We start from the raw sequence: 27,480 nt of genomic DNA, 5'->3' as shown, positions 1-27,480 counted from the left end.
AAGTGGGAGGCTTCGTCTACCATGTGCAAACCGGGTACATATGTTTCGGTGTCCAATGGGGGTGCCATTTAAAGTTTAAATGTATGTTAATTTTAAGGCATCTTTGAGTAAATTTTGAGTATCATATCTCGTTGCTGGGCCGAGTGTCCTGGTTTTTGGTCATCAAAATATGGTCACCCTAGGTAAATGTGTGTTTTTAACGTGACCTCTTCATGTGTGATTTGTGTGTTTTCTCCTGTAAAGACTCGTGTTATCAGACTGTGTGTGTCTTCATTAGTTTGACACAATCACCGCAGTGAAACCTGTTGAAATGTGTGAGAGGTGTCGAGCTCGTTGGTCGACAGGATCAACCGCTCGGCTCTTGAGGACTTGAACAGTTTGAAACGGTGAAAAGCGGCTTCACCGGTGATGCTAACAGCTGCTGACAGTCGGTAAACAGTGTGAGAGGTTGTTTATTGTTGTTTGTTTGTTTGTTTGTGAGAAAACACCCTGACGGCGTTGACTACCGTAAAGATGAGAATACAGGCGCACTGGCGCAAAGTCTTTTCTACAGTCCGACAGCATTTATGACAGGACACACAAAGATCCATGAAACATGACAATAAGAAGACAAACTGATGTGGAGCTGAATGATTGTGCTCGTGGTTTGTTCTTGTTTTGGTGTTTTTACTGTAAACTAGTTCAGTCCACACGGTCCTTTTTAAAGAGACAGACACTTTTATTTGATACAAACTGAACATTTCCAGTGTTTCAGCTCATCCCAAGTTATTTGTTGTTTAAACTGGGTTATTTTGCGGCTTTTTACTGGCATCATTCAACTCAAATCTTTAAACAGTCTGAAAGGAGCTGAAAATATTACATTCAGTTTTACTGCAGCTGAAAGTGTCAACATGTCTGTCGTGTAGACTGAAGTCAGATTTGGATGTATTTAGTGTTTGTGTGAATCTGGTGTCCAGTCAGACTCTGTATGTTTGTCATGTGACTGAGAGGAATGCTGATAAATCATGTTGTTGTGTTTGTGTGAAGGTGTGGGCTCTGCTATGAATCAGTGTGAGGAGACAGAGGAGGGAGGCCCTCCCTCTAAAACCACTCTGTGTGGGCAACATGACAGCCGGACCAAAGCTCAGAGGTGAGATGAGGATCTCTAACTGTCCATGACTCTTCTCCATGTCACAGCTCAGCACTCAAATCACTCCACCATCATGATTCACACTCAAAGCTCTGTGTGTGTTGTGTTGAAGCCCAGAGCAGCAGAGACCAGACTCTGCTGGACCTGGACCTGGACCTGGACCCAGCTGTGTGTCCATCAAGAGTGACCGGTCCATGGTTGAACCATTACTGTTCAAAGGAAAATGTTCTTCAGAGACTCAGTAAGTCAACATAGTCCCAGCCAGCAGGAACGTTCCTGTAACATTTCATCATGTTCTCTACATGTTCTAACAATGTTATTGTTGGAGGAACGTTTCATCTGTAACATTCAGACAACGTTTTACTGATGTTTATCATTTCAAAGAAGTCTCCTGTAATGTTGTCCACCTCCTCTGACCTCATCATGTCACATTTTAAAAAGGGTTGTAGCTTCAAACTGAAGGAATGATCAGCAACATGACACGATTACTAGAACCATTTTATCTGACTTATAATATGAACTTTGCTTATTGTCCCAAACTGGATAATTGAACTCTGAAGCTCATGTTGCTCTAATCCTGTTTGTAACAATGAACATATTTGTATCAGAGTCTGACTGATTGATCAATATGGCTGATTCATCATATTTATCTATAGCTTCTTACTGATATGGTGGTATGAGCATATATGTTAGAAACAGTGTGGGGTAGCGTTACTTTTGACAGTAACTTGTTACATTACAGGATTACTTCCATGAGTAAAGTAACTTGTTAGGCCACAGAGTTACCTACTGAGTAAAGTAACTTGTTCGAGTACTTTTGTGCCACCAAAAATAAAAACCCTTTGTGATTCCTTGTGCATGTTGCTGTTTATATTGTCAGAGGTTCCACGTCTTCCTTTAAATGTTTGGACTCGACTGACATTGACCAGAATATTCTACGACCCATAATCTGTAACTCTGCAGGCTAATGATAACAACAATATCTCCTTCACAGCTCTTTATTCATCTTTATTGATTACAATCATAAACTTGCACAGGTGCAGGGCTGCATGTAGCCGAACAAGTTCATACAAAATGTGTTTTTTTTACATTCAGCTGCAATAAAACAGGTTGAATTATCTGAAGAACATGAAAGTAAACAGAAACCAAACCAACAGTTTCACTGCCAAGTTTATTTTCCTACTGCAAAGTTTCCTGATCAGTGTGATGTGTGATCCACTGGTTTCCATGGTAACAGAGAGCTGCAGTGAAGAAAAGTTCAGTATTAGGTCGACTTTATTATTTTTTTATTTAGTTTGTGACAACAATCGACTATAAAGTTGCAGCTGAATGTTTGTTGAGTTTGTTGGTCTGAGTGTCTGTTTCTATCAGGGATCATCAGCCTGTATCCAGCTGTGTGTCCATGAAGAGTGACCGGTCCATGTTTAATCCTCTTAACTTCAGAGGTGGAAAACACTCTGATAAAAAAAGGTAAGAATTAAACCAGATGAGTTTGTAGTTCAGCTCCTGACAATAATAAACATGGATCATCCTCTCTGCTGTAGTTAACTTAGTTTCAGCTGTCAGGGAACATTACTGTGGACTGCCCACTCAGTTTAAATCATACAGAGACTGCTCCGTTAAAGATCATTAAATAGTCATATTAAGACAAACAGGTTGAACATTGTACTGAACTGAAGACAGTGAGGATAACTGCTGGGCTGTGTGAACAGTGATTCAGTCACTTAGTTCAGGAAAACACAAAGTGACAACGACTCTCTGATCTGATCTGAACTGAAGGAGTTTCTGAACCTGTGAAACAGTAATAAGAGATTTGTGTGGAACATACAGAGTTGTTCTAACACAGTGTGAAAATATATTTATTATTGATTATGTTTAATGTGTTTGTACTTTTGCAGTGAAAATGTTATTGACTTTGTACATTTAGATATGAACATGTTTGTGACTCAGTGTTTTTAGTGAAGTCCAGTGAGAAATTAAGAGCAGGATTATATGATGATGTTCATACAATCTAGTTCACAGTGAAGAGTGACAGCAGAGGTGATGTGTGGAGAGTGAACATCAGACGATGGTATGAAGAGTGTTGCTGACTGTGAAAATGTAGCACAGGAAACCCTGCTGATTGAAAATGTTGCAGCAGTCTGATCGTTTTTCATTCTGAGCCTCTAACACAACCATGTGTATGTGTTTATATTGAGAAAACATCACAGCATTTTGTTCTTACCAGAGTTCAGCTGCAAAAAGGTTCTGAGGTTCCTGAAGATCAGTCTGTCCAGCAGCATCCAACAGACCTGGACTCCATATTTAAGGTGTGTAAATGTCCAACAACAACTTTACTTCAGCTGCAAATGAAATGAAATGTCTCATTTTACATTTGAAGTTTTACTCTTTTGCAGCATCTTGAGGAGAACGTTGTCACCTTTGTGAAGAACGAGTTGAAGAAGTTCCAGAAGGTTCTGAGTCCAGATTACCCAGAATGCTCAGAGAGGCAGAGTGAGGATGAGGAGGTGCTGGACGGTGAGGAGGAGGAGCAGAGGAGGAGCAGCAGAGAGGCGTTTCTGAAGATCACACTGAACTTCCTGAGGAGAATGAAGCAGGAGGAGCTGGCTGACTGTCTGCAGAGCAGTAAGAGGATTTTCCTCAATAAACTGTTTTCTTCTTCACACTAACATCCACTCACTGATGTGTTGTGTTTCATTCAGGAACTGTTGCTGAAGTTTGTCGTCAACTCAAATCTAACCTCCAGAAGAAGTTCCAGTGTGTGTTTGAGGGGATCGCTAAAGCAGGAAACCCAACCCTTCTGAATCAGATCTACACAGAGCTCTACATCACAGAGGGAGGGACTGCAGAGGTCAATGATGAACATGAGGTCAGACAGATTGAAACAGCATCCAGGAAACCAGACAGACCAGAAACAACAATCAGACAAGAAGACATCTTTAAAGCCTCACCTGGAAGAGATGAACCAATCAGAAGAGTGATGACACAGGGAGTGGCTGGCATCGGGAAAACAGTTTTAACACAGAAGTTCACTCTGGACTGGGCTGAAGACAAAGCCAACCAGGACATACAGTTCACATTTCCATTCACTTTCAGAGAGCTGAATGTGCTGAAGGAGAAAAAGTTCAGCTTGGTGGAGCTTGTTCATCACTTCTTCACTGAAACCAAAGAAATCTGCAGCTTTGAAGAGTTCCAGGTTGTGTTCATCTTTGACGGACTGGATGAGTGTCGACTTCCTCTGGACTTCCACAACACTGAGATCCTGACTGATGTTACAGAGTCCACCTCAGTGGATGTGCTGCTGACAAACCTCATCAGGGGGAAACTGCTTCCCTCTGCTCGCCTCTGGATAACCACACGACCTGCGGCAGCCAATCAGATCCCTCCTGAGTGTGTTGACATGGTGACAGAGGTCAGAGGGTTCACTGACCCACAGAAGGAGGAGTACTTCAGGAAGAGATTCAGAGATGAGGAGCAGGCCACCAGAATCATCTCCCACATCAAGACATCACGAAGCCTCCACATCATGTGCCACATCCCAGTCTTCTGCTGGATCACTGCTACAGTTCTGGAGGATGTGTTGAAGACAAGAGAGGGAGGAGAGCTGCCCAAGACCCTGACTGAGATGTACATCCACTTCCTGGTGGTTCAGTCCAAAGTGAAGAAGGTCAAGTATGATGGAGGAGCTGAGACAGATCCACACTGGACTCCAGAGAGCAGGAAGATGATTAAGTCTCTGGGAAAACTGGCTTTTGAGCAGCTGCAGAAAGGAAACCTGATCTTCTATGAATCAGACCTGACAGAGTGTGGCATCGATATCAGAGCAGCCTCAGTGTACTCAGGAGTGTTCACACAGATCTTTAAAGAGGAGAGAGGACTGTACCAGGACAAGGTGTTCTGCTTCGTCCATCTGAGTGTTCAGGAGTTTCTGGCTGCTCTTCATGTTCATCTGACGTTCATCAACTCTGGAGTCAATCTGCTGGCAGAAGGAAAACAAACCTCCTGGTGGTGGTGGTGGGTGTTTCCATTCAGAGACAAACCTGAACCAACACATCTCTACCAGAGTGCTGTGGACGAGGCCTTACAGAGTCCAAATGGACACCTGGACTTGTTCCTCCGCTTCCTCCTGGGTCTCTCACTGCAGACCAATCAGACTCTCCTACGAGGTCTGATGACACACACAGGAAGTATCTCACAGACCAATCAGGAAACAGTGAAGTACATCAAGAAGAAGATCAGTGAGAATCTGTCTCCAGAGAGAAGCATCAATCTGTTCCACTGTCTGAATGAACTGAATGATGGTTCTCTAGTGGAGGAGATCCAACAGTACCTGAGATCAGGAAGTCTCTCCACAGATAAACTGTCTCCTGCTCAGTGGTCAGCTCTGGTCTTCATCTTACTGTCATCAGAAGAAGATCTGGACGTGTTTGACCTGAAGAAATACTGTGCTTCAGAGGAGGCTCTTCTGAGGCTGCTGCCAGTGGTCAAAGCCTCCAACAAAGCTCTGTAAGTGAACAGATACTGTATCACACATGTAGGGTTTTTCTCCACTAATGAATCTTCTAATATCAAATATCAATCAAATAAGAGTCCAAAGATTTAGTCATCAGATTGATTAGTTGATCAGTTGAAAAACATGCATATTGTTCCTTTAGTTTGATTGTACCTCTACAGATGAATGCATCCATGAAATAGAAGAAAACTGTCACTTTGTAGTTCATGTCAGGCTCAATCCCAGAGATATGAGTATAATTTAGGACATTTTATTAATTGTTGACAGATCCCAGTAATATACTTGAGACTATAAAGACCCAGTCCATAGAAATGTGATGTGTTTTATATTGTATGAGACAGAAACAGTATCAGTGTTTGTCTTTGTCACTAACTCTCCGTCAGGCTGAGTGGCTGTAATCTGTCAGAGAGAAGCTGTGAAGCTCTGTCCTCAGTTCTCAGCTCCCAGTCCTCTAGTCTGAGAGAGTTGGACCTGAGTAACAACGATCTGCAGGATTCAGGAGTGAAGCCGCTGTCTGTTGGACTGAAGAGTCCACACTGTAAACTGGAGACTCTCAGGTCAGGATTCATACCCTATTCAAGAGATAACCGTAGAGGTTGTTGTATTAAGTGTCATCATACTTCCATTTCCAAACTCCTGAAGTTAGCATGGCCCTGGTTCCTCTGTGGGATTATTGAACTGTAATCTGGATTATTACAGAAAATAGTCTGTGTCAAACACAAGTTTATGATCTTTCCAGGTTCTGTTGATCAAGATAATCTCCACAGATGAACTCCACTTTGTGATGTTTGAAGCGTAAATGAAATGTGTAGCAGTCAAAAGCTAATGTTCACGGTCACATGACTTAAACATCACCACCACTAAGAGTCTTACTGTACAATTACTATCCAGGTTTTCTATAAACTGATCAATGTACAAGTTGTAAAGTCATAGTCAGAATAGTGTGTAACTAAAATGGGCCTGTAAAGACGGACTAGTGAGCAGATGAGTCTCCGTGTTCGCTGTGAGGACGTTTAATGTCCTCGACAACCTCTGTAGTCTCATTTAGACACTTGTTAGCAACCGCTAACAGTTTTTAACACACGGAAGAGCTTTATAATTAAACTGTGGGACATTTAATGATGTGTTTTATGTTGTAGAACAAAACATGTAAATGTGTTCAGCCTGTGGTAACCACACACTTTATTTCACACATTTAACTGAAAACACATTCAACAAACTCAGACTTTGAGTTGAGGGGACAGGACATGCTAACATGCTAACTGATTTCTTTGTTTTCGGACTATAAATTACACTACTCTGTAGCTAGCACCATGATGGATGAGGAGCTTGTGCGAAACAAGAACTATCTTTAATGAAATATTGGGTTTTAATGGCATGAATAGAGAAATTCGTAAGCTATTTCAACAACAGGGCATTTTAAAATTGATGATTGATTGGTGTTTGTGTGTGTGTGTGTGTGTGTGTGTGTGTGTGTGTGTGTGTGTGTGTGTGTGTGTCCAGGCTGTCAGGCTGTCTGATCACAGAGGAAGGCTGTACTTCTCTGGCCTCAGCTCTGAGATCCAACCCCTCCCATCTGAGAGAGCTGGACCTGAGCTACAATCATCCAGGAGACTCAGGAGTGAAGCTGCTGTCGGCTGGACTCGAGGATCCAGACTGGAGACTGGACACTCTCAGGTATGAACAGACAACAAGAGCTCTTGACAATCTGTCTGGTCGACCTTTGTCTCAATTTTTATCTGTTCTGTGATTAAAATCAGAAAATGAAAAAAATGGCTTCTTTTAATTATCAATATTTGTTAACAAGTGTTTAAAAATGGACATAGAGGCTTTTTCCATTTAACATTTTCCTGAAATTATAATGAATTAGACCAGAATATGTGTTGTTACCATATTTAGATGTGTGATATATGTGAGTAAAACACAGAAATCCAGTTTCCATCACTACAAAATGCAAACTGTGTCCATTTGAATTATGCCCGTCCTGAGGGACCCTGGCTTCAAGGTCAAATGTCTGAGATCTACTACCACTAGATGTCGCTCTAGATGACCCCATTCCCACAGGCAACGCAGCCTCTCTGTGATTTTATTTGAAGCGTTACGTTGTAAACATAAGACCATGATGTCATGTTTTACATCATGAATGCGTCGGAAACAGGAAACAGCACCAGTTAAACAGAAGAGAAAATAACTCACAGTTTACATATTACCATTGCACACAAAAGCCTGATCTTAGTGGGTTTAAGTGGGATTTTTGACTAGGGGAAAGGGTTATAACAGAGGCAGAGCTGATCAAATATCAATCAATATTCTGCTGCAGTGACCTCAAATGGTCTCAGAAACATATTTTAGTTACTATTTCGATGTTATATGTTAAAGTGTCTTACCAGGCCACTATGTACCAGAACAGAGAAGCACAGATCTCAACACACACACAGAGGAGTGTCACGTCATTCTCTGTTCAAGACGCCATTACTGAACCATATATAAAAATAACAAGAGACAGCATCCAAAATTCAATTCCACCTTCCTTATTTGCATAGTCACTGACCCGGGTGTAAATGCAGAGTTTACACATTCCCACTGCACACAAAAGCTGATCTTAGCAGGTTTAAGTGGGATTTTTGACCAGTGGAAAAGGGTTATAACAGTAAAATGAGGCAGAGCTGATCAAACATGAATCAATATTGTGCTACAGTGACTTCAAATGTTTTCAGAAACATATTTTAGTTACTGTTTCGATGTAGTATGAGAAAGTGTGTTACCAGGCCGCCATGGTGAAAACTTTTGTAGGTCGGACAGAGAGGGACTCACTCACATGCACTAACATGCACCCCAGCACGGAAGCGTCACGATTAGCTGCGAAGCGCCAAGGAGCGGAGCCATTTTTGTTTCGGCACCCATGTCATGGTGTTGTTCACATAGGAGGCGCTCTGCTCCGCTGCCTGCACGCGCCGTGCAGCGATCATTCAGTTGTCAGGAAAACATGGCGTTATAATTTTATGCGGTTATGTACTTAACCATGGTAAAAAAACAACTCCAAGTGTGACTACAGAACAGCCGAGGAGCAGAGCCTCTTGCCGACCGGCGCGGAGAAATTTGCATCTGGCGTGAACAGAAAGGCTGTGGCTCACACGAGAATTTCCGAGCGCGGTGCTTCCATGTCCTGTCTGAACCTGGCATTATAAAAAGCACTGCCCCCTACAGGACAGACAGCAAAGACTCCACCAGTGATGATATCTGAACCCTGATGTTTAAAACCAGCGTGTTGTCATCAGTGATTGAAGCTTTTCTCATATTTAACTGTGAGATAACAGGATTATAAAGTTCAGTGTAGAAATAAGACTGTTCAGTTTTACGTGGAGAGGTTTTAACAGCCTGTCAGTATTAACGTGCTATAGTGCTCCGCAGTGATATTGTTCTTCATGTTGAGTTATTATTTACACATTTCTGTTGTTCAAGTTAATTATTTGAAGCCAGCTGTGAATGAAAGCTACAACATTTAGACATTTAAGATTTAGTTTGAGACGTGTGAAGAGTTTCTGTTTCATGATTGACACAACAGGAGAACACAGTTCATTCAGGTCAACATGAGATCGTTTCATATCCGCCAGCTCCAACATGCATTCATTAGTTGTTGACAGGTTATTTAATGTTCTTTGATTTTCTTTAAACGATGTTTAAAAGCATTAAGTTTGCTGTCAGAAAGTGTTTAGATACCTGATCTGACCTGATGTTCATCAGAAGGAGTTTGTCCAGTTGTCAGGATTTTTTTCTGAACACTTTGAGGACGTCTCATTTGTTTTGTTTTAAAAGTCAAGGTTCAAAGTTCAGTTATAGTTTTATTTTATGTTTCATATATTTTCCACTGCGGTCGATTCTGTCACTTCACATTATTAAATGTCAGGAAAATGAATTTATTCAGTGATTATTCAGTCGACCAGCTTTTTATTATTTAGTTGTTGTTTGTGAATATTTGATGTAAAGTCTGAGTGTGTGTATGAAGTGTGTTTTATAAATGCAGCTGTTTTGTCTTCATGGTGATCTGAGTGAAGCTTTATGAAGATCATTGATGAGGAAGCTTCTGAAGGTTCATTCTGACTTTGTTTCTTCCTCCAGGGTGGAACATGGTGGAGAGCAGAGGCTGAAACCTGGTGTGAGGAAGTGTAAGTGTGTGTTCACTTTGACTGATGAAAACAAGGCAACACATGTTAAAGTAGTTTAAATCTAAAGCTTGTGTATCTGCATTCAACTGTCAGTTTGAAAGAAGATCCAAAAAGATGAGTCACTGTGAAGTTTTGATCTAATTAACAGTCAGTCTGTTAATAAAGCAACAAATAAACCATCAGCTGTGTTAGATGATAAACTGCTGCTGTATTGTGTCTTGTTCTCTCCATCAGATATCTGTGAACTCACAGTGGACACAAACACAGTGAACACAAACCTCAAACTGTCTGACAACAACAGGAAGGTGACATGTGAGAGAGAGGAGCAGCCATATCCTGATCATCCAGAGAGGTTTGACTACTGGCATCAGCTGCTGTGTAGAAATGGTCTGACTGGTCGCTGTTACTGGGAGGTCGAGTGGAGAGGATGGGTTGAGATATCAGTGAGTTACAGAGGAATCAGCAGGAGAGGAAACAGTGATGACTGTTGGTTTGGACGGAATAATCAGTCCTGGAGTCTGATGTGCTCTGATGATGGTCGTTACTCTGTCTGGCACAATAAGAGAAGAACAGACCTCTCCTCCTCCTCCTCCTCCTCCTCCTCCTCCTCCTCCTCCTCCTCTGTCTCTAACAGAGCAGCAGTGTATGTGGACTGTCCTGCTGGCACTCTGTCCTTCTACAGAGTCTCCTCTGACTCACTGATCCACCTCCACACCTTCAACACCACATTCACTCAACCTCTTTATCCTGGGTTTAGATTCTGGCCTGGTTCCTCAGTGTCTCTGTAGGAGGGACACACACACACACACACACACACACACACACACACACACACACACACTCACATACTCACACAAACTCACACACACACACACACACACACACACACACACACACACACACATCCAGGTGTGTTTGAAGGTGTAAATCAGGTCCACAAACATGAAAGTGTAAAAATATGTTCTGATCATTTGACTTTGTACAAATATGATTCCACAGTTTTTGTAACTGAGATGAGTTATTATTGTTCATGAAGTCGATCATCAGATTGTTTTTCATTCTAGTTATTTCAGTTCATTTCCATCATCTGTATATAAAGAATCATGTTGTCGACACATTCTGAGTCTCAATACTTTAAAATAATGTTCTGCTGGTAAAGAACATAATAAATTAGATGTATTTTGTGGCTCCACATGTTTTTTATTACCAGTTGAGTTGAATCAGTTCAGAGTTGTGAGGACCACACTTCCCATCATGCTTTGGGTGATACCAACAGGAGTCAGTTCAGACTGAGTCTACATTTAAAGAGCCCTTTTTAAAACATATAACAATAATGTGCTTTGAATATTTCCTGTCTGATGAGTTTTCCCACATTGTTCTCTGTTATATAAAAATCACAGTGTGTGAATATAATATGTGTTGGACACCAGACGTCTCCTTCGTCCTTTGTCATGTGACCTGGAGGCTTGAAGTGTCCACATCAGCTGCTGAGCTCCAGGAGTGTTGGAGGGTCCTCACAGCTGATCTTCTGTCTTGTTGATGTTGGTGAGAGTTCAGGGAAGTACCATGTGTTATAATTAAAGACACTGAGCCTCATCAATGTTTCAAAATGTTAAAAACTGTTTTTGTGAATGTTTAAATCAGTTGAAAATATATTCAACACACATAACCCATCACAAATAAGTATTTTATCAGCCAAATATAATGATGATTTAACATTGAACAAATATGATTCTGTAATAAATGGTTTTGTTAAAATAACCAGAATCAAGTTATTGTTTTATGTTCTTAATCTTTGAATAATTGGTCAACAACAAGGTTGAATATCTTGTTTTAGTATTTAACAAAGCCTTTAATTAGAAATGTGTTTGTACAGTAGTTTCCAGAATTAAAGTAGAAATGATGATTGATATTCTTTGCTTGAGAGAGAGCAGTAGAGATGCTCTGAAATATGTCCTGTGATTTATTGTGATGAAGACGAGACCCAGCGACACTTATTAACACACTGTTACAGAGCTCAAGAAGTAAGGACAGGAAGTTGTGTTTCTTTAGTTTTGATCTCTCTGAAAGTGTTCTTTCATTTTCTGGGGCCATTTCTTCATCAGAAGTCAGACGATGTAGATGTTTTGAGTTGTAGTGTTTCTCCATCATCTCCCATAGACTTCAATACAGCCGTCACCACAGTCTGACACCAGAGATCCAGTGACGTGATGACCCTTCCTTCTCCTTTAGGTTCCTCGTCAGTAACAGGAAGTGGTTGATGTGAGCTGGTGCAGAGCAGCAGAGTGTCAGACTGCAGAGTGACCAGCAGGAGGCAGCAGATCCACACAGATACAGACAGAGATCATCTCTGACTGATGGAGGTGAAACATTAAAGCTTCAGATGATGTTTCACAGCTGAAGTTTCACATTAAAACCGGTGACGTCACTTTGAGTTTGTACCAGAACCATAAATACGTGAATATCAGCTTCCTGCAGTCACAACTGATGGATGTATTAAAACACTGAAGCAGCTGAAGCCTCATGAAGAAAAAAGCTTCATGTGAACATTTTGACCATTTGACAAATTCTGAGACAGAAATGTTGTGTGATCTTTAAAAAGGCTTTTTAACGACTCATTTATCTGTTTGTTCAGTGTGTGAATATGTTAAAGGGAAATTCCTAAAATAAGACTCACAGTTTGTTTATATTGGACGTCATTTGTATTTTATATACATGAACATCATATCACATACTTGTGTATGTCTGTATTAGTTTCTTTACATGAGGATCATTGTCATTATAATGATCATAATGCACACTGACAAACATATTTACAGAAGACAGTAAAAACAACTCGTGCATCACTGTGTGATCATAATGAGGCTTTTTAAGCTATAGATGTAATCCTGACACAATTTAGTGACAAAACAAACAGCTGTAAATAAAACGTCACCCTAATTCACACTTTGATCTAATTTTTGACAACTTGCAACATCACAATAATCAGCCTGAACAGACTGCTGCATGGTACACATGGTGTTAAAGATGTGCACGTGTACACACATTCTCACTGCTGTACATTTTAATACATTTGGAAACCTGCGTGGAAAAAGTGGCGTAAGTACATTTTTGGTGTGTTCACATGGTTTCTACATTTGGCCCCAGGTTACTACATGATGGAGACTAAATAATGACTTCACTTTAACTGTGGAGCTCCCGTCAACAACTGGCCCAACAACATCCAACCCATACTGAGGCATACTGATGTGTTCGGGCCCATCTCTGATTGTTGGTTCATACATTTTTAATTGGTTCAGTTCTTAACAACAACAAACTGATGGATCATCAGGAGAGTTGTTCAGTGTTGTTGTCTTCATTCTCTTCCTGCTTCTATTCTCCCTGTTAAAGGACACAACAGTTGGATGGTTTATAGACTCACACTGTACATCAATAATCATCTGACACGCCTGATGGTTTCTGACGCAGAACCATCTGGGAAGTCGACGCTGCAGACTGTTTGGAAGAGGGCAGGTGTCAGACATTTTCATGTTAACGTTAATATTGTCACAGGTTGCTGAGTCCGTGTAGGATTCTCCTTTGATCCATGAAGTGACAACCAATCAATGTGATTAATCAGATGATGATCAGCTGTGAAAGAGCGGTTGGAACGGAGTCGTTGGGCTCTTCAGCAAGCGAGGGTGTAGAACTGGGTCGGTACCGTCTTTGACCTCACAAAGACTGTTTTTTTGTCTTGTTTCAAAGTGTCAATAAATCAAATGGAGGCAACAGAATCAGCGACTTTTTAACGTGCGAGTCAAGAAGTGGAGCTCTGTCAAGATGGCAAACTTTAAAAGACTTTTAAAGAACAAGCCAGAACATAGTCCAAGACTCCGGATCCGCTGGAATAATCGCTGGACTCATGACGGATACATTTCGGATCGCTGGCTGAAATTTACGCATTGACTTTTATGAATGACAGTATGGAAACCTCTGCGCGCACGGAGCACTCTGATTAGGCAATCAGCATGACGTGGCGAGCCAGCTGCGAAGTCTCGCCACCAGCATGACGTGGCGAGCCAGCTGGGAAGGCTCGTGAGTGAACTAAAGCACGGATCAGAAGTGAGTCCACGACTCAATTACATGGCTGAAATGAACGGTTAAGTGACAAAGATGACACATGAAACTGACGATATCTGGATGTTTGGACGCTGTCATGGAAAGAAAACAGATCCGACAGAAATGTGTTTGTTAAGATTTGTGTTGCGGCTTTCCAATCCCTTAAACTTGCTTGAGAGGTAGAGAATAGGTCCTGTATATTTGTATCACACGCTGCTGCCGATACAGAGAAGCACGCTGAGTCCAGGTGAGTTTCAGTGTATTTAATAACAAAAGAGCTCCTACAGCGGCTTTCAGATTACGCGCACATATCAGCTGGAAAACATGTATCAAAACGATCAAACTTGAACAAAAGGCAGTCAACAAAAATTACGGCTACCTAACTCGCCTCTCTCCTCCCCCAGTTCAGGTGATTCAGCCCCTATTGTAACCTACTACGGTGCCCATGTGACCCAAACACCACATATCACCTGGCAACCAGACCAAACAAATCGAAACCCAAATCATCCTCAACAAAACAATGTGTGGCTCCTACAATTTGGATCAAAGTGTTGATGGAAAAGAAAAAGAAACAGAGATGAGTTGAACTGTAATCCTAAAGACTGATACGGAATGATGGCTGAAGAAGAGAGTGCTCAAATGGAAAATGAGTTAACAAAGTCAGACAGCTGATTGCTGATGGTGGAGATACTGAGAGGATCTCAGATGGTGTGGAACAATTTAAGATGACGCTAAATGAATTTAAAGAGGCTCGCGCTGCTGTCCAAATGCTTTTGTCTGTTGAAATGAAGGGAAATGAGACAAGAGACTGATATGAGCCCAACTGACATATTTACAATAATAATCTGTGAAGTAACTAGTAACTAAAGCTGTCAGATAAATGGAGTGGAAGAGAAGTGTAAAGCTGTATCAAAGTAAAGTACAAGTATGTCAAAGTTAAGTAGTCAAGTAGTGAAGTACAGTACTTGTGAAAATGTACATTTTTTACAAACAGTCCAGTCTCTTAGTCCACCAATAAGAATGATATTATTTCTGAAGCAGGTTTTAAAATAAAGATGTATTTTTGTAGACAACGACCTCATTATTCTAAATGTGACATGTTTGTGGAGAGAAGTTTAGTTTCAACAAGAGAGACCGAGCCACAATCATGTGCTCATCAAAGTTTGATCAGCTGATTGTGATTGTATTAATATTATAATGTGACAATGAAAGAAAGTCCAGTTTAGCAGAACACATGATCAGCAGCGACTCTCTCAACACACATACAGCATGTGAGTTTTGTATTAAGATACTGAGATGTGACAACATGTGAAGGACTCCTTTAAATTCAGCCACCAAACATTAATGCTGTTGTTACTGAATGAAAACAGAACAAACATTTGAAAGAGGCAGCTTTATTGTAAATGTGTGTCAGATATCTGCTGGTTGGTTTCAGTCCACCTCTCTGTCTCTTTGTTGATGCACTTTGTGTTTGTCACATGTTGTCATGAGTTTACAGACTGTTCTCTCTCCCTCATTCAATAATCAACCTGTTTTTCTTTCTCTTCTTCTTTTCGGGCTTCATTGTTCCTGCAGTTTGGACTCTGGATCTCTGTCAGTGTGTCTAACTGCTGTGAAATCTCTCCCATCAGAGCGCTGACTGACAGACCTTCTGTAACACTGACACCTGCTGCTGACTGGCGGCACTACAGCTCACACTGGGTTTCTGCTCTCACGTCATTGACGCGTCTGGATTTGTATTTGAAGGTATGAGGATGTGACGGCTGTCGGTCAGATGAACACAGACACCAGCAGCGTCTGTCAGAGTCTGCAGACGAAGGAAGAATGACTCTTTGACCTCATCTGGACTTTAACAGGTGAGAACTCTGACAGGTAACATGACACACCTTTGATGAAGAAACTCTGCTGTCATTTGTTATATTTTGTGGATACATGATGAGCTTGTAGACGAGAGCAGTGATGAATCCTTTCAACACTGTTAATTACTGTTTTAAGGTTTTCATGAATTAATTCACTATTTTTCTCTGATATGTTACTTTACGGCTAAAATGAACCTTTTCATGTTGAGTTTGATTTAATCAGCAGCAGGAAACAAGTTGGACTGTAATCTGAGCTGACTCACTGCTGAGAGATGAGGTTCTGTCAGAACCGGTCTGACGGCCTGAAAACTTGTTGTTCTTTGACTGAACCTTGATCAGCTGGTAATTCTCTGACTTCTCTGATCTACACACACAACAGTGAATCAAATACAATATGTCATGTGTACAGATGTGAATCCCTGACAGTCTAAAGATCTGACAGATCAATAATGAAGTCTTGTACTTCTTTCTCCTGTTTGACTGTTAATGTGTTCAATGTATTGATGTAGTTTAGGAGCAACATGTCTGCTCAGCTGATTCATAAACAGCAAAACACTGATATGATGAGAGTTTATGTAAAATGGAGGCTGAACCACAAACAGACTCACAGATCGTCTGTGAAGTGTTGAAACAGGCGTCCTTTCATAATTAAAACAAGTGTAGACTGTTTATAATCTGATATCTGGGTCTGATCACATTTTAATACATCACAATCAGATCTAACAGGAAGTGAGTGTTTCTGTGACTTCCTGTACAGACTGAAGGCTGCTGGGAAACTGTCAGCAGTTCATCTGGAAACAAGCCTGTTTATCTGTTTACTGAGCAGCTCTGTAGTGACTGTAGATGACTGAGGACATCTAGTGGACTGACAGCAGAACTACACCAGCTGCTCTGTGATTGGCTTCCTGGCTGCAGCTTCCACTCAATTGATTCTTCCTGATGGATCAATAAGAAGCTTCTTCTCTCTCAGTTCAGGATTCTGCTGACCATTATCTTCATTATCAACTTAGTTTCAGCAGTTTTTCTAACAATCCATCAGCTGTTTAGACTCGACTATTAATAAGTCTGACATCCAGCAGCACAAAGGTTTAAATTATAAAGACAGTGAAGAAGTCTGAAGCTCATGTTTGTTATTTTTGCAGGAAAAATGAGTGTAAATCATTCAAACTGCTGTCCTGTAATGATCTGTCAATCAGCTGATCAATGAATGGACTGACAGTCTGAGCTCTGCTCCAGTGTTTCCTACAGATGAAGGTAGAAAGTCTCTGTGACTTGATGTGGACGTGAATTCAGCAGCTTCTGCTGAGCTGAAATATTCATTTTGGCTTGTTGAAGCGTCTTAACTGCTCTTTGTGGTCTCTGTGGTCAGAAACTAAATGTTGAGCTGGTTTTACTTTAAACTTCATTCTAAACTGTCAGATTTGTGTTTTTATCATTTGGTGTCAGAAAGCTTCATTAGTTTCCTCCAGTCAGACTCTGTATGTTTGTCATGTGACTGAGAGGAATGCTGATAAATCATGTTGTTGTGTTTGTGTGAAGGTGTGGGCTCTGCTATGAATCAGTGTGAGGAGACAGAGGAGGGAGGCCCTCCCTCTAAAACCACTCTGTGTGGGCAACATGACAGCCAGACCAAAGCTCAGAGGTGAGATGAGGATCTCCAACTGTCCATGACTCTTCTCCATGTCACAGCTCAGCACTCAAATCACTCCACCATCATGATTCACACTCAAAGCTCTGTGTGTGTTGTGTTGAAGCCCAGAGCAGCAGAGACCAGACTCTGCTGGACCTGGACCTGGACCTGGACCTGGACCTGGACCTGGACCCAGCTGTGTGTCCATCAAGAGTGACTGGTCCATGGATCCACCATTAGAGTTTAAAGGAAAACGTCCTTCAGAGACTCAGTAAGTCAACATAGTCCCAGCCAGCAGGAACGTTCCTGTAACATTTCATCATGTTCTCTACATGTTCTTACAATGTTATTGTTGGAGGAACGTTTCATCTGTAACATTCAGACAACATTTTACTGATGTTTATCATTTCAAAGAAGCCTCCTGTAATGTTGTCCACCTCCTCTGATCTCATCATGTCACATTTTAAAAAGGGTTGTAGCTTCAAACTGAAGGAATGATCAGCAACATGACACGATTACTAGAACCAGTTTATCTGACTTATAATATGAACTTTGGTTATTGTCCCAAACTGGATCATCAAACTCTGATGGTTTTTCTGGACTTCTTCTCTTTAAATCAACTTTAGATTTTGATACATTTGAACATTAATTTGTGGTTGAAGGTTTGAGAGGTGCGTTGGTTTGTCTGTCTGTTTCTATCAGGGTTCAGCAGCAGAGACCAGACTCTCCTGCACCCAGCAGAGTGTCAGTGAAGAGTGACCGGTCCATGGATTGGCCTATTTACTTCAAGGATGGAGACCACTCTGCTGAAGACAGGTAAGAATGTAAACCAGAAGAGTTTGTTGTTCTGCAGCTCTCCTTTTATCAAGTCCTGACATAAAATGATCTGTCAGCTGGTCTCAACTTTCACACTCCACTGATTTAATGTTTTCTTCAAAGAGGAACATTTAGTATTAAAGATTTTCCAGAAAATGACAGTTAATACATGAAGCAAGTGATTAAATGAGAGCAAATGATTTTCCTTTAGATTTGATATCGAATGTTCAAATCATTCGTGGACTAAAGATGTTGATCTCTCTCTGGTTCCATCTTCTCAAATGTGATGATTTGTTTCTTTTCTCTCTTCTACATCAGTGTAATGTGAAATCTTTGAGTTCTGGACCGAATGAAGACTCTGGAAACTTGTGATGAACATTTTTCAGTCTTTTCTGACATTTTACAGTCGATTACTTAAAAATCTCAAATACAACGTGGCGAGTGCTACAGTGGGTCAAGAGCAAAGTAGAAGTAATAAACAAGTAAACAATTAGGTCGAGTAGAAATTCAAACTGTGACTGTTGAGCTTGATTTTAATGGAGGTCAATGTTTATGGATCACAGTCTGACAAGAAATCTGAGGAACTCTGATAAGTATAACTGACAAACAGGCTGAACATTGTACTGAACTGAAGACAGTGAGGATAACTGCTGTGATTCAGTCACTTAGTTCAGTAAAACACAAAGTGACTTCGACTCTCTGATCTGAACTGAAGGAAAAGATTCAAATCAGTTGGTAAAACAGTTAATAAGAGATTTGTGTGGAACATACAGAGTTGTTCTAACACAGTGTGAAAATATATTGATTATTGATTATGTTTAATGTGTTTGTACTTTTGCAGTGAAAATGTTATTGACTTTGTGTACATTTAGACATGAACATGTTTGTGACTCAGTGTTTTTAGTGAGGTCCTGTGAGAAATTAAGAGCAGGATTATATGAGGATGTTATTACAACCTAGTTCACAGTGAAGAGTGACAGCAGAGGTGATGTGTGGAGAGTGAACATCAGACGATGATATGAAAAGTGTTGCTGACTGTGAATATGTGGCACAGGAAACCCTGCTGATTGAAAATGTTGCAGCAGTCTGATAGTTTTTCATTCTGAGCCTCTAACACAACCATGTGTATGTGTTTATATTGAGAAAACATCACAGTATTTTGTTCTTACCAGAGTTCAGCAGCAAAAAGGTTCTGAGGTTCCTGAAGATCCGTCTGTCCAGCAGCATCCAACAGACCTGGACTCCATATTTAAGGTGTGTAAATGTCCAACAACAACTTTACTTCAGCTGCAAATGAAATGAAATGTCTCATTTTACATTTGAAGTTTTACTCTTTTGCAGCATCTTGAGGAGAACGTTGTCACCTTTGTGAAGAACGAGCTGAAGAAGTTCCAGAAGGTTCTGAGTCCAGATTACCCAGAATGCTCAGAGAAGCAGAGTGAGGATGAGGAGGTGCTGGACGGTGAGGAGGAGGAGCAGAGGAGGAGCAGCAGAGAGGCATTTCTGAAGATCACACTGAACTTCCTGAGGAGAATGAAGCAGGAGGAGCTGGCTGACTGTCTGCAGAGCAGTAAGAGGATTTTCCTCAATAAACTGTTTTCTTCTTCACACTAACATCCACTCACTGATGTGTTGTGTTTCATTCAGGAACTGTTGCTGCAGTTTGTCGTCAACTCAAATCTAACCTTCAGAAGAAGTTCCAGTGTGTGTTTGAGGGGATCGCTAAAGCAGGAAACCCAACCCTTCTGAATCAGATCTACACAGAGCTCTACATCACAGAGGGAGGGACTGCAGAGGTCAATGATGAACATGAGGTCAGACAGATTGAAACAGCATCCAGGAAACCAGACAGACCAGAAACAACAATCAGACAAGAAGACATCTTTAAAGCCTCACCTGGAAGAGACGAACCAATCAGAAGAGTGATGACAAAGGGAGTGGCTGGCATCGGGAAAACAGTCTTCACACAGAAGTTCACTCTGGACTGGGCTGAAGACAAAGCCAACCAGGACATACAGTTCACATTTCCATTCACTTTCAGAGAGCTGAATGTGCTGAAAGAGAAAAAGTTCAGCTTGGTGGAGCTTGTTCATCACTTCTTCACTGAAACCAAAGAAATCTGCAGCTTTGAAGAGTTCCAGGTTGTGTTCATCTTTGACGGTCTGGATGAGTGTCGACTTCCTCTGGACTTCCACAACACTGAGATCCTGACTGATGTTACAGAGTCCACCTCAGTGGATGTGCTGCTGACAAACCTCATCAGGGGGAAACTGCTTCCCTCTGCTCGCCTCTGGATAACCACACGACCTGCAGCAGCCAATCAGATCCCTCCTGAGTGTGTTGACATGGTGACAGAGGTCAGAGGGTTCACTGACCCACAGAAGGAGGAGTACTTCAGGAAGAGATTCAGAGATGAGGAGCAGGCCACCAGAATCATCTCCCACATCAAGACATCACGAAGCCTCCACATCATGTGCCACATCCCAGTCTTCTGCTGGATCACTGCTACAGTTCTGGAGGATGTGTTGAAGACCAGAGAGGGAGGAGAGCTGCCCAAGACCCTGACTGAGATGTACATCCACTTCCTGGTGGTTCAGTCCAAAGTGAAGAAAGTCAAGTATGATGGAGGAGCTGAGACAGATCCACACTGGATTCCAGAGAGCAGGAAGATGATTAAGTCTCTGGGAAAACTGGCTTTTGAGCAGCTGCAGAAAGGAAACCTGATCTTCTATGAATCAGACCTGACAGAGTGTGGCATCGATATCAGAGCAGCCTCAGTGTACTCAGGAGTGTTCACACAGATCTTTAAAGAGGAGAGAGGACTGTACCAGGACAAGGTGTTCTGCTTCGTCCATCTGAGTGTTCAGGAGTTTCTGGCTGCTCTTCATGTCCATCTGACATTCATCAAATCTGGAGTCAATCTGCTGGCAGAAGGAAAACAAACCTCCTGGTGGTGGTGGTGGGTGTTTCCATTCAGAGACAAACCTGAACCAACACATCTCTACCAGAGGGCTGTGGACGAGGCCTTACAGAGTCCAAATGGACACCTGGACCTGTTCCTCCGCTTCCTCCTGGGTCTTTCCCTGCAAACCAATCAGACTCTCCTACAAGGTCTGCTGACACACACAGGAAGTATCTCACAGACCAATCAGGAAACAGTGAAGTACATCAAGGAGAAGATCAGTGAGAATCTGTCTCCAGAGAGAAGCATCAATCTGTTCCACTGTCTGAATGAACTGAATGATGGTTCTCTAGTGGAGGAGATCCAACAGTACCTGAGATCAGGAAGTCTCTCCACAGATAAACTGTCTCCTGCTCAGTGGTCAGCTCTGGTCTTCATCTTACTGTCATCAGAAGAAGATCTGGACGTGTTTGACCTGAAGAAATACTGTGCTTCAGAGGAGGCTCTTCTGAGGCTGCTGCCAGTGGTCAAAGCCTCCAACAAAGCTCTGTAGGTGAACAGATACTGTATCACACATGTAGGGTTTTTCTCCACTAATGAATCTCCTAATATCAAATATCAATCAAATAAGAGTTCAAAGATTTAGTCATCAGATTGATTAGTTGATCAGTTGTAAAACATGCATATTGTTCCTTTAGTTTGATTGTACCTCTACAGATTAATGCATCCATGAAATAGAAGAAAACTGTCACTTTGTAGTTCATGTCAGGCTCAATCCCAGAGATATGAGTATAATTTAGGACATTTTATTAATTGTTGACAGATCCCAGTAATATACTTGAGACTATAAAGACCCAGTCCATAGAAATGTGATGTGTTTTATATTGTATGAGACAGAAACAGTATCAGTGTTTGTCTTTGTCACTAACTCTCCGTCAGGCTGAGTGGCTGTAATCTGTCAGAGAGAAGCTGTGAAGCTCTGTCCTCAGTTCTCAGCTCCCAGTCCTCTAGTCTGAGAGAGCTGGACCTGAGTAACAACGACCTGCAGGATTCAGGAGTGAAGCCGCTGTCTGTTGGACTGAAGAATCCACACTGTAAACTGGAGACTCTCAGGTCAGGATTCATACCCTATTCAAGAGATAACCGTAGAGGTTGTTGTATTTAGTGTCATCATACTTCCATTTCCAAACTCCTTAAGTTAGCATGGCCCTGGTTCCTCTGTGGGATTATCGAACTGTAATCTGGATTATTACAGAAAATAATCTATGTCAAACACAAGTTTATGATCTTTCCAGGTTCTGTTGATCAAGATAATCTCCACAGATGAACTCCACTTTGTGATGTTTGAAGCGTAAATGAAATGTGTAGCAGTCAAAAGCTAATGTTAGGCTACAAACAGACGACATCACGGTCACATGACTTAAACATCACCACCACTAAGAGTCTTACTGCACAATTACTATCCAGGTTTTCTATATACTGATCAATGTACAAGTTGTAAAGTCAGAGTCAGAACAGTGTGTAACTAAAATGGGCCTGTAAAGACGGACTCGTGAGTAGATGAGTCTCCGTGTTCGCTGTGAGGACGTTTAATGTCCTCGACAACCTCTGTAGTCTCATTTAGACACTTGTTAGCAACCGCTAACAGTTTTTAACACACGGAAGAGCTTTATAATTAAACTGTGGGACATTTAATGATGTGTTTTATGTTATAGAACAAAACATGTAAATGTGTTCAGTCTGTGGTAACCACACACTTTATTTCACACATTTAACTGAAAACACATTCAACAAACTCAGACTTTGAGTCAAGGGGACAGGACATGCTAACATGCTAACTGATTTCTTTGTTTTCGGACTATAAATTACACCACTCTATAGCTAGCACCATGATGGATGAGGAGCTTGTGCCAAACAAGAACTATCTTTAATGAAATATTGTGTTTTAATGGTGTAAATGGAGAAATTCACGAGCTATTTCAACAACAGGGCATTTTAAAATTGATGATTGATTGGTGTGTGTGTGTGTGCATGTGTGTGTGTGTCTCCAGGCTGTCAGGCTGTCTGATCACAGAGGAAGGCTGTACTTCTCTGGCCTCAGCTCTGAGATCCAACCCCTCCCATCTGAGAGAGCTGGACCTGAGCTACAATCATCCAGGAGACTCAGGAGTGAAGCTGCTGTCGGCTGGACTCGAGGATCCAGACTGGAGACTGGACACTCTCAGGTATGAACAGACAACAAGAGCTCTTGACAATCTGTCTGTTCGACCTTTGTCTTAATTAATGTCTGTTCTGTCATTAAAATCAGAAAATGAAAAAAATGGCTTCTTTTAATTATCAATATTTGTTAACAAGTGTTTAAAAATGGACATAGAGGCTTTTTCCATTTAACATTTTCCTGAAATTATAATGAATTAGACCAGAATATGTGTTGTTACCTTATTTAGATATGTGATATATGTGAGTAAAACACAGAAATCCAGTTTCCATCACTACAAAATGCACTGTGTCCATTTGAATTATGCCCTGAGGGACCCTGGCTTCAAGGTCAAATGTCTGAGATCTACTGCCACTAGATGTCGCTCTAGATGACCCCATTCCCACTTCCCACAGGCAACGCAGCCTCTCTGTGATTTTATTTGAAGCGTTACGTTGTAAACATAAGACCATGATGTCATGTTTTACATCATGAAAGCGTCGGAAACAGGAAACAGCACCAGTTAAACAGAAGAGAAAATAACACAAAGTTTAAATATTACCATTGCACACAAAAGCCTGATCTTAGTGGGTTTAAGTGGGATTTTTTGACTAGGGGAAAGGGTTATAACAGTGAAATGAGGCAGAGCTGATCAAATATCAATCAATATTCTGCTGCAGTGACCTCAAATGGTCTCAGAAACATATTTTAGTTACTATTTCGATGTTATATGTTAAAGTGTCTTACCAGGCCACTATGTACCAGAACAGAGAAGCACAGATCTCAACACACACACAGAGGAGTGTCACGTCATTCTCTGTTCAAGACGCCATTACTGAACCATATATAAAAATAACAAGAGACAGCATCCAAAATTCAATTCCACCTTCCTTATTTGCATAGTCACTGACCCGGGTGTAAATGCAGAGTTTACACATTCCCACTGCACACAAAAGCTGATCTTAGCAGGTTTAAGTGGGATTTTTGACCAGTGGAAAAGGGTTATAACAGTAAAATGAGGCAGAGCTGATCAAACATGAATCAATATTGTGCTACAGTGACTTCAAATGTTTCCAGAAACATATTTTGGTTACTGTTTCGATGTAGTATGAGAAAGTGTGTTACCAGGCCGCCATGGTGAAAACTTTTGAAGGTCGGACAGAGAGGGACTCACTCACATGCACTAACATGCACCCCAGCACGGAAGCGACACGATTAGCTGCGAAGCGCCAAGGAGCGGAGCCATTTTCGTTTCGGCACCCATGTCATGGTGTTGTTCACATAGGAGGCGCCGCAGCGCTCTGCTCCGCTGCCTGCGCGCGCCGTGCAGCGATCATTCAGTTGTCAGGAAAACATGGCGTTATAATTTTATGCAGTTATGTACTTAACCATGGTAAAAAAAACAGCTCCAAGTGTGACTACAGAACAGCCGAGGAGCAGAGCCGCTTGCCGACCGGCGCGGAGAAATTTGCATCTGGCGTGAACAGAAAGGCTGTGGCTCGCACGAGAATTTCCGAGCGCGCTGCTTCCATGTCCTGTCTGACCCTGGCATTATAAAAAGCACTGCCCCCTACAGGACAGACAGCAAAGACTCCACCAGTGATGATATCTGAACCCTGATGTTTAAAACCAGCGTGTTGTCATCAGTGATTGAAGCTTTTCTCATATTTAACTGTGAGATAACAGGATTATAAAGTTCAGTGTAGAAATAAGACTGTTCAGTTTTACGTGGAGAGGTTTTAACAGCCTGTCAGTATTAACGTGCTATAGTGCTCCGCAGTGATATTGTTCTTCATGTTGAGTTATTATTTACACATTTCTGTTGTTCAAGTTAATTATTTGAAGCCAGCTGTGAATGAAAGCTACAACATTTAGACATTTAAGATTTAGTTTGAGACGTGTGAAGAGTTTCTGTTTCATGATTGACACAACAGGAGAACACAGTTCATTCAGGTCAACATGAGATCGTTTCATATCCGCCAGCTCCAACATGCATTCATTAGTTGTTGACAGGTTATTTAATGTTCTTTGATTTTCTTTAAAAGATGTTTAAAAGCATTAAGTTTGCTGTCAGAAAGTGTTTAGATACCTGATCTGACCTGATGTTCATCAGAATGAGTTTGTCCAGTTGTCAGGATTTTTTTCTGAACACTTTGAGGACGTCTCGTTTGTTTTGTTTTAAAAGTCGAGGTTCAAAGTTCAGTCGTAGTTTTATTTTATGTTTCATATATTTTCCACTGCGGTCGATTCTGTCACTTCACATTATTAAATGTCAGGAAAATGAATTTATTCAGTGATTATTCAGTCGACCAGCTTTTTATTATTAAGTTGTATTTGAACTTTTTTCCTACGATGTTTTGTTTTTGAACCCTGACCCTTTAATGATGGTGAGTGATTTTGGAAAAATTCAGGATTTTCAATGATTGTGTATGGCAGAATGTTGGTGCAGCAGGCTCTCAACTGCTCCATTCACTTCAATGTAAATCACACGCACGCAGACAGGCAGGCAGGCAGGCAGACAGGCAGGCAGGCAGGCAGGCAGACAGGCAGACAGACAGACAGGCAGGCAGGCAGGCAGACAGGCAGGCAGGCAGGCAGACAGGCAGACAGACAGACAGGCAGGCAGGCAGACAGGCAGACACACACGCAGAGACACACACATGCACACAAACACACACATACACACAGAGAGACAGAGAGACAGACACAGAGACAAACAGACGGACAGACGACAGACACACACACACACAGTATCTCAACATTTCAACTATACTTAATGATTATCTTTTCATTCATTCAAGCCAGGAACTCACACAGAGACAGACAGACAGACACACACATGCACACAAACACACACACAGACAGACAGACAGACAGACAGGCAGGCAGATGACACAAACACACACACAGACATGCAGCGCAGCACAGCCCACTCTCGCGATTTCCCAACGGGGAATTGTCTAGTTATGTAGTTGTTGTTTGTGAATATTTGATGTAAAGTCTGAGTGTGTGTATGAAGTGTGTTTTATAAATGCAGCTGTTTTGTCTTCATGGTGATCTGAGTGAAGCTTTATGAAGATCATTGATGAGGAAGCTTCTGAAGGTTCATTCTGACTTTGTTTCTTCCTCCAGGGTGGAACATGGTGGAGAGCAGAGGCTGAAACCTGGTCTGAGGAAGTGTAAGTGTGTGTTCACTTTGACTGATGAAAACAAGGCAGCACATGTTAAAGTAGTTTAAATCTAAAGCTTGTGTATCTGCATTCAACTGTCAGTTTGAAAGAAGATCCAAAAAGATGAGTCATTGTGAAGTTTTGATCTAATTAACAGTCAGTCTGTTAATAAAGCAACAAATAAACCATCAGCTGTGTTAGATGATAAACTGCTGCTGTATTGTGTCTTGTTCTCTCCATCAGATGTCTGTGAACTCACAGTGGACACAAACACAGTGAACAGACGCCTCAAACTGTCTGACAACAACAGGAAGGTGACACGTGTGATAGAGGAGCAGCCATATCCTGATCATCCAGAGAGGTTTGACTGGTGGCCTCAGCTGCTGTGTAGAAATGGTCTGACTGGTCGCTGTTACTGGGAGGTCGAGTGGAGAGGAAGGGTTCAAATATCAGTGAGTTACAGAGGAATCAGCAGGAGAGGAGACAGTGAGGACTGTGTGTTTGGACAGAATAATCAGTCCTGGAGTCTGAGCTGCTCTGATGGTGGTCGTTACTCTGTCTGTCACAATAAGAGAAGAACACATCTCTCCTCCTCCTCCTCCTCCTCCTCTGTCTCTTACAGAGTAGCAGTGTATGTGGACTGTCCTGCTGGCACTCTGTCCTTCTACAGAGTCTCCTCTGACTCACTGATCCACCTCGACACCTTCAACACCACATTCACTCAACCTCTTTATCCTGGGTTCTGGTTCTGGACACCTGGTTCCTCAGTGTCTCTGTAGGAGGGACACACACTCACACACACACACACACACAGAGACTCTCACACTCACATACACACACACACACACACAGACTCTCACACTCACACACACACACACACACACACACACACACACACGCTCACATAGACACAGAATATTTCCTGTCTGATGAGTTTTCCCACATTGTTCTCTGTTATATAAAAATCACAGTGTGTGAATATAATATGTGTTGGACACCA

General features: G+C 41.7%; 2 protein-coding genes across 2 annotated transcripts; both read left to right on the top strand.

Annotated features, from left to right (window-relative positions):
* LOC141014290 (NACHT, LRR and PYD domains-containing protein 3-like) lies at nucleotides 1–27,480 on the top strand. Its single transcript, XM_073488058.1, has 12 exons — nucleotides 1–182; nucleotides 1,027–1,129; nucleotides 1,242–1,370; nucleotides 2,501–2,599; nucleotides 3,357–3,438; nucleotides 3,526–3,754; nucleotides 3,832–5,635; nucleotides 6,026–6,199; nucleotides 22,053–22,226; nucleotides 23,165–23,338; nucleotides 26,443–26,489; nucleotides 26,724–27,480. The coding sequence occupies exons 1-12, from the start codon at nucleotides 170–172 to the stop codon at nucleotides 27,257–27,259; spliced, it is 3,564 nt and encodes a 1,187-aa protein (XP_073344159.1). The 5' UTR covers nucleotides 1–169; the 3' UTR covers nucleotides 27,260–27,480.
* On the top strand, nucleotides 7,618–11,237 carry LOC140994123 (stonustoxin subunit beta-like). The gene is made up of 2 exons (XM_073463697.1): nucleotides 7,618–7,654; nucleotides 10,043–11,237. The coding sequence occupies exons 1-2, from the start codon at nucleotides 7,618–7,620 to the stop codon at nucleotides 10,594–10,596; spliced, it is 591 nt and encodes a 196-aa protein (XP_073319798.1). The 3' UTR covers nucleotides 10,597–11,237.

The sequence above is a fragment of the Pagrus major genome, chromosome 1, assembly GCF_040436345.1.
Source record: "Pagrus major chromosome 1, Pma_NU_1.0".
Lineage (NCBI taxonomy): Eukaryota > Metazoa > Chordata > Actinopteri > Spariformes > Sparidae > Pagrus > Pagrus major.
Note: the sequence above shows the minus strand (reverse complement) of the source record. Positions and strands in the feature narration are given on the sequence as shown.

Bases quoted from the DNA above. Each gene is read 5' to 3' on its own strand.
- LOC141014290 (XM_073488058.1), top strand. The intron at 3,439-3,525 runs GTGTGTAAATGT...ACTCTTTTGCAG, and splicing joins ACCTGGACTCCATATTTAAG to CATCTTGAGGAGAACGTTGT. The intron at 23,339-26,442 runs GTATGAACAGAC...TTCTTCCTCCAG, and splicing joins TGGAGACTGGACACTCTCAG to GGTGGAACATGGTGGAGAGC.
- LOC140994123 (XM_073463697.1), top strand. From the start codon at position 7,618: ATGCCCGTCCTGAGGGACCCTGGCTTCAAGGTCAAAT. The intron at 7,655-10,042 runs GTCTGAGATCTA...TCTCTCCATCAG, and splicing joins CCCTGGCTTCAAGGTCAAAT to ATATCTGTGAACTCACAGTG.